The sequence below is a fragment of the Pundamilia nyererei genome, unplaced genomic scaffold (genome assembly GCF_000239375.1).
Source record: "Pundamilia nyererei isolate P.nyererei 1_Seehausen unplaced genomic scaffold, PunNye1.0 scaffold00827, whole genome shotgun sequence".
In the NCBI taxonomy this organism is placed as follows: Eukaryota; Metazoa; Chordata; class Actinopteri; order Cichliformes; family Cichlidae; genus Pundamilia; species Pundamilia nyererei.
In genome coordinates, this window is record NW_005188228.1 from 2,547 (window position 1) to 10,329 (window position 7,783).

The window sequence follows — 7,783 nt, forward strand, 5'->3', positions numbered from 1 at the left end:
TGTGTGTGTGTGTGTTAGTGTCTGTCCAATCAGAACATGAGAAGGCAATTGTCTGGTTTCGTGTGTATGCTTTTCTTGTACCTGCTGGTCAGCCTGCAGTTTGCGTCCCACTACTCTGAAGGTGTTTGCTGAAGGGTTGTGATAGATCTGGACACGGCTTATAGATGTACTTTCAGATCCTGCTGGAACCCAGCGCTTGCTGTTGTCATCATACAGCATGACTGTTGCCCTCACCTGACAGATACTGGACTCACTGTTTGAGGGAATGATTAGGAAAAAAAAAGATGACCAGATGCAGTGCAAGAACAAAATACTAAAATGGTGTAAGTGTACAGATAAAAGAAACATGAACATTCTTCTATAACACGAACTCTTCCGGGAAGGCTTTCCATAAGATTTAGGAGTGAGTTTACAGGAAATTTTGATAATTCTTTCAGAAGTGCATTTGTGTTCAGTTGGGTTGAGGTAGGGCTCAGGTGCAGGTCAGTCATGTTCTTCCACACCAAACTTGCTCATCAATGTCTTTATGGATATCTTGGAATGCTGAAGTTTTAAGAGTTCCTTTCACTGGAGCTAGAAGCCCAGGCTGAGCTCCAGAAAAGCAAGGCCACATCATAATACCCCTGCACCAAACTTTACACTTGGCACAATGCAGTCAGACAAGTATTACTGTCCTGGCAACTGCCAAACCCAGACTCATCCATTGGATTGCTGATGGAAAAGCATGATTTGTCACTCCACAGAACGTGTTTCGACATCTATAGAGTGTTGGTGATGCATCCAATGCTCTGCATTACGCTTGGTGATGTAAGGCTTGGATGCAGTTGCTCTACCAAGGAAACCCAGTAAATGAAGCATTAAATGAACCCATTAAATGAAACACACTATTCTTGAGCTAATCTGAAGGTCACATGAAGTTCGGAGGTGTGTAGCGATGAAATCGCAGAAAGTTTGAGATCCCTCACTATGACTTTATGCAGCCTACCACTTCATGGCTAAATTGCTGTTGTTCCCAATCGCTTCCAATTTGTTTGTAATTCCACTAAGAGTTAACTTTATTAATGAGGAAATTTTATGACTGGACTCGTGTAACCCATGGTGGAGGGAGTTACACGCCAAGCAACAGTTCAGAGTACCCAGCCTTCTTATGGTCATTGAGTACTTCAAGGAACTATCTGCCTGATCTGAACCTGAGTAGTGTTTCATCATTGGAGTTTTGTGCAAACCACAGTTTGTCCATGACCAACACCATGTTAAGGGTATCCATAAGTGTAAGTGGCACCAGGACATCCTAGGTCACAGATCAGCAATCAATATTGTAATCATATCATCTGATCTACGACCTTTGATCTGGACACTTGGATGAAGAGAGAAGCTGAGCTGTCAACCACCTTATGGGTGGCTGTAGCTCAGGTGGCAGAGCAGGTCAGCCACTAATCAGAAGGTCGGTGGTTCGAGAGCAGGTCAGCCACTAATCAGAAGGTCGGTGGTTCGATCCCAGGCTGCCTCCTGGCTGCATGCCAAATATCCTTGGGCAAGATACTAACCCCATGTTTGCCTACTGGTGGTCAGAGGGCCCGGTGGCGCCTGTGTCCGGCAGCCTCGCCTCTGTCAGTGCGCCCCAGGGCAGCTGTGGCTACAATGTAGCTTGCTATCACCAGAGTGTGAATGTGTGTGATGAATGACTGAATGTAGTGTAAAGCTTTGGGGTCCTTAAGGACTAGAAAAGCGCTATACAATTGTGGTGGTTAATTAAATCAGGTGGTAAGAGGATGCCTGACACATGTGCCACACCTAAACATACAGTGAGGGTGGCCCCTGATCCAGGAGATCTTCAACTCTCACCTCCGGCAGAAATACAACAGCATTCTGTGGCTGGAGAAAGAATCTGCACCTAGACTGCTGAGGCAGCTGCAAGTAGATGCTGCAAGGTGGTTGGCCCCTGTTATGGCAGTAACCAGATGAACCAGATGGTAGACACTAGGGATGGGTATCGTTTAGGTTTTATCCGATACCAGTACCAAACCGGTACTTTTGAAACGGTGCCCGTGCTTAAACGGTGCTCAAACTGGTGCTTAAAGAATGAAGAACACAAACTTTGTCCTAAAACCTCTCATGTTTAGCTGTTTTTTTTGTAAAAAAGACAACAATGTTAGCCTTTTCTGCAGCTATAGGGGATTTATGGTATCACTCTTGGCTGGAAGCAGTGCTTAATCAATGGGGGAAAAAAAACACCAACTTTGTCCAAAAACCTCTCATGTTTAGCTGTTTCCAACTTTTTCTTTGGTCATTTTAGCTTTTTTGGCCAGGGTGAAGGGAGAAACTCCAACAAACAAGAAGACAGCCGCATGTAACTACGATGGTGTTTGCTAGTTCACCTTACGTGCATTAATTTAATAACGTGGTTAGCCTACTCAACGTAAATAACACACGAACAACATTAAGCTACTGACCCAGAGAAGAATGGCTGCTTGCTGCCATCATCATCCGTCATCATTTCTGCTACACTGGCAGGGCTAGGGGCCAGGACTCTCCTCTTCGGGTTTTTGGGGGATGTTGCTAACTCCGGGACCGATAACAGGCACCACACCTGCAGTAGATGTGCTCGATGTGAGGTCTCGCAGCAAGCTATCAAATACGGCTTTTAAAAAAATGCTATGCGTCGCCAGGTTTTTCATCAGATTCGAGGTGTTACCTCCTTTGCATCACCTTAGTATCACCTTAAAGCACTTGTTGCAGGCTGTTGAGTTTGCATCTTTTGCTGTGAAGTACAGCCAGACTTTTGACCGCTTCGCCTTGGGCGTTTTTAATCTGTAGCTCTGCTCTAAAAGAACATACGTACGTACGTACCTACTGCGCTTGCAAAGGTAAAATGATTGGCTGGAATCCAAAGTGTATGACATCTCAGGGAAAAAAAAGCACCGAAATAAAGCACCGAAATGTGCGCTGCTTTTCGGTCTGGTTACTACCGTTTATGTCATAATGGCACCGGATACCGGTACCCATCCCTAGTGGACACCAGAGATGAGGAGTCCTATCAGGTTTAGTTAACCTTTGGAACTTTTGAGGCAGCTGATGGGTACTAGCATGCCAAGCAGAACATGTCTCGGGCGGTAGCTGAAGCAAAAACAGAGGATATAATCGGGTAGCGGAAAGAATACCTCCTTCTCGACTTCTGTAGAGAAAGCAGACTCTAGGGACGAGGGAGACAACTTTCCCATCGCTGAAAACAAGGTCACTGAGGTCATTAATCCCCTGGAGTTGATGAGCGTGTCCAAATCACATGACTGATTTAAGATGACATAGCAGTAATATGCAGCCATGTGGAGTCTATTTCTTTTTTTGTTTGTTTTAAGAGTGTGTATAAACTATAGGTTAGTTTTTAAATTGTGTTAATAGGCCAAGTAAAACCAAGGTTATGATAAATAATTTACAAAATGCTTTTTTATGAATACGAGCCTCCCTGAGAAGATGTATGCCAGGTTGCTGAAAAAGAGTTTGTCCATTAGTCAAACCTATGCAGATCCTGTTCATGGAACACTGGACTAGCTCTTTATCCTTGGAAGAATATTTGAGTGTGTCCAATTCATCTACATGTGTATGGGGAACTTGGAGAAGGCATTCGACTGTGTCCTTTGGAGTGTCCTACTGGGGGGTGCTTCAGGCGTTGCCATTCAGTCTCTGTACAACTGTTGCAGGAGCAATGTCTGCATTGCCAACAGACATTGACAGACTCATTCCTGGTGCGTGTCTTCGCCAGGGCTACCCCTTTTCACCAATTCTGTTAATAATTTTTATGTACAGAATTTCTAGAAGTAGCCAGGTGGCAGAAGGCTTCCACTTTTGTGGCCTCAGAATCTCAACTCTGCTTGGTACTCCAACATAGTGCTCTGAACAGTACCATGTTGGAATTCACTGAGCCCCTTAGACCAACCCATTCTTTCACAAATGTTTGTAGGTATATGCAACATCAGTGCCCTGTTGAGATAATAAGCGCCACTAAATAAAGGATGAGATAAAATCCACTGAGTCAAGACAATAATGCTCCTTATCATGCTTAGAGGGTATCACCAGTCCAGCATCCTCAGATTGTACGCTAAGTGGAAGAAAGGACGCCGAGTAGTAGTAAGTATCAGAACCATTATTCTGGATGAAACAACAAAGATCCATAAGTACATCAAGAAGCTGGCTATAATGATCGCGTGCTTAGTGCACCAGAAACCCGAGACACAAGAAGTGCTAGAGGAGGGACCACAATGGAAGGATAGGCACCTGTTATTGAAAAATCTTCCCAATGACAGGACAATGACTAAAAGACACCACAGAGGCACTAATTATGTCAGTATGGGAACAAACTTTAAGCACAATTCAGTTCAATTGACTTGAATTCAATTTTATTTATACAGCATCAAATCACAACAGCAGTCACCTCAAGGTGCTTTATATTGTAAGTTAGACCCTACAATAGTGCATACAGATAAAAACCTAACAATCATGTGACCCCCAATGAGCAAGCACTTTGGTGACCGTGAGAAGGAAAGACTCCCTTTCAACAAAAAGAAACCTCCTTCAGAGCCAGGCTAAGGGAGGGGTGGCCATATACTGTGACCATTTCGGGTGAGAGAAAGAAGACAGGACAAGTGACATGCTGTAGAAGAGAGCCAGATATTAATAACAAGTATGATTAAATGCAGAGAAGTCTAAGTCACACGATCAATAGAGGCTGGGATCCAGCACGTAACAGAAAGGTGTAAGATGCTAGCAGGCAGGGGATACACGGAACGCTATAATCAAGTGGCTGGAACAGTATACAGAAACATCTATGCCAAGTCAGCCCTGGCTTAGTGGACAAACAGAAGAAGATGGCAACATTGGGAATAAGGAACACGAGAAGCTCAAGAAATACCAAGGGCTAGGAGAGGAGCATGAGGTGATGTGAAGGTGAAGGCAGCAATGGTGCCTCGGGGTACTGACCCCCAAACTGGGCAAGTGGCTCCAGCAGATCCCAGGAATGACATCTGAGATCTCTGTCCACAAGACCACAGTCCTAGGAACAGCAAAGATACTTTTGAGGACCCTCAAGCTCCCAGGATTCCTGGTAGAGGACCCAAGCTTGAAGCATGGACCGACTGGGTGCTGGTTTAGCTCACTGGGATGAGCAGGTGACCACATGCCGTATGGCTGGGAGCGGCCGGTGCGGGTTTTAACACAACCTGCGGCCCTTTGCCTCATTTCTTCCTCTGTCTCTCCCGCTGCTTTCCTGTCACTCTTCAAATCAAATCAAATCAAATCAAATCAAATCACTTTTATTGTCACCACTTTTATTGTTTTTATTGTCTCTTCACTGTTTCTATCCATAAAAAGGCTGAAAAAGACCATTGTTGCTTGTTTGGAAGAGTTGCCAGGAGACAGTTTCTTCTTGCTAAAGAACATTTAATATTTCCAAAGTTTTATCGGAATAAACCACAAGCTTTCTGGAACAATGTTTTCCAGACAGACCACACTAGAGTTTGGCTATTTGGGAACTGAACCATGCATTATTTGGCAAATCCCAAACATACTATATAAGCACAAACACACTAAATTTGGGTTTTTGTTAAATAAATATGTTATAATTGTGTGATATGACCTATATAACTCCACATCCAGATTATATTAAAATTATTTTAGAACCTAGCAAGGACCTTTTTTTAAAAAAAATAATCATATTCTTTTATATACTTTTTATTTATTATGTCCTGACACATAGAACTTTTCAAGTTCTATAAAATACATACAGGGTGGACTTTCTTTTCTATTTCTAAACTGTTCAAATTTTGTATATAAAATCAAATTAATTCCTCTAGTTAGTCAATCTGTTTAGCACATTTGAAAAGTAAGTAATGCTTCATAGCTTTACAGAGGTTCAGAACCCTAAATTTGTACACTGTAAAGTAATGGGGCAAATATGTGTTTGTATTTTTGATGATTATTTCATTAAAACAATTATACATTTATACCTTTATGTATTTATCCTGTGTGGTTTGAATGTTTGTATGCAAAAATTAATGAAATAATAAAAAGACTACATGTCTCTACAAGTCATTATGACACTGACTTGTTTTCAGTCTGCTACTTGCAATGTCTGTAGCCTGTGGGAAAGCTTTACTTCCTGTCACAAAGGTTTTCATGTTTTGACCACTTCCTGTGATCAGTACAATGCCTAATATGGACTGTATTTCACCTGTCATATGCACCAAGTTCTCAAAAGGTTTTGGTTCCCCAGAATGCTTTCTTGGATTAAATAACATTATCATAAAAAAGGAAATGCAGATACATGTTTAGTCTATGCGCAATAACTATAATAATTGAAGCACCTGTTATAAGCTTCAGACACTTGCAGACAACAGGAAACGTAGTCAGAACTAAATATCTTTTCGGTAAAATATAGAGAGCACTATGAGAGTCGGTGTTGTTTTACACATTCTTACACGAGTCATTCAAAATTGGAATGAACATATGTTTCTTCCCTCAGTTTAAAAAAAATTATTAATATAACTAATGTAAGAAAATGACTCACCCCATATTTCAGCTTTGGTCAATATCCAGCGTTTCACTTGTTTTTTAACAATATTTCTTCACTTCAAAATGAATCGCGTCTGTAGAACCTACTGTCATCCCTGATTGCACATTTGAGTTGCTCTCTCGCTCTGTGACTTTTTTAGCAGCAAGCATTTGCACTTCTGCCTTTGTATTGTCATTTCCTAGACAGTTTTTTTTCTTTCTTCCTGTTCTCGTCTCAACTCGCTCTTTCAAATTCATATTTTCACACCTCCCCCATTTTCTGTCTCCCTGCGGTATAGCTCTGATTTCTGTCTGCTTTTTCTTTTCTATCAAGCTATTGTTTTTAATTAGGGCGAGTCCTCTTGACATAATTATTATTACTATTTCAGATAAAGAGCACATGTGTGGTTTAACAAAAATTTCTGTAATTACGTTTGTGCAATACTGTTATGTTTGTATTCATTGTATTATAGGTAGGTAGTAAAAATAAAAGTCATAGTAAAGTAACAGCAACAAGTTTAGGCTTCAACCTACAAATTAAAATCTAATGAGTAATCCCTCAGTCTTCATTACAACAATTGTGACTACTTCAGATCTTGCTTTACTATCCTCTTGTTGCAGAATAAGAGTGGTGTATTCTTACCTTCTATTAACTATTATCATTAGTGTTGTTGTTGTTGTTTGTGTTTTGGTGCTTTATACAGCACTTTGCCAAACTTTCAACCCTCATCTACTGAAATATTGAAGTTTGCTTTTAAATATGTATTCGCACAGCTTCAGTGTTTTAGCATGTTCGCATGTGTATTGACTTTAAATAGTTATGCATTTGTATGCACATACATATGTATGAAACCGACACCTCGTCAGTGACAAGCTTTGTTCCTTTAATAGCCATCTCTAGTCGTATTTGAATGTTGTTCATTTCCTCTTACTTTTCATGATCACTTTGCAGTTCCTCATTCTTATAATGTCTCTGCAATCCACTAGAAATTAAAATAAAAAAAATGTTAAAAGAGGTTTTAGACTTGCTTTATTGGTAAGCTATTACAAATAATAGCATTTTAAACCCTGTGCTGGGTCAAAAATTATAACTTGTCTTTTTCGTTACCCATGGATTCAGCTTTTTAGCACTATTAAAGAGTGCAAACACTCAAAAATGCAAACACTCAGGGTTACAGAGTATCCCTGTGAACTCTGGTAAAATGAACATATTAAGAGTGAAAATATGATATTAACAGAG

The 7,783-nt window shown here is 40.9% G+C and overlaps 1 protein-coding gene across 1 annotated transcript in view; it reads right to left on the minus strand.

The window, feature by feature from the left end:
- The window catches only part of LOC102210724 (vasodilator-stimulated phosphoprotein-like), an 8,743-nt gene extending 2,010 nt beyond the window's left edge, over window positions 1-6,733 (minus strand). Inside the window, exons 1-2 of the mRNA XM_005755007.1 lie at window positions 6,560-6,733; window positions 82-253 (exon numbers count right to left, since the gene is read on the minus strand). Coding sequence (XP_005755064.1) covers window positions 82-253; window positions 6,560-6,564 — 177 coding nt within the window. The 5' untranslated portion in view covers window positions 6,565-6,733. The remainder of the gene's footprint in view (window positions 1-81; window positions 254-6,559) is intronic.
- Between the last annotated feature and the right edge of the window lie 1,050 nt (window positions 6,734-7,783).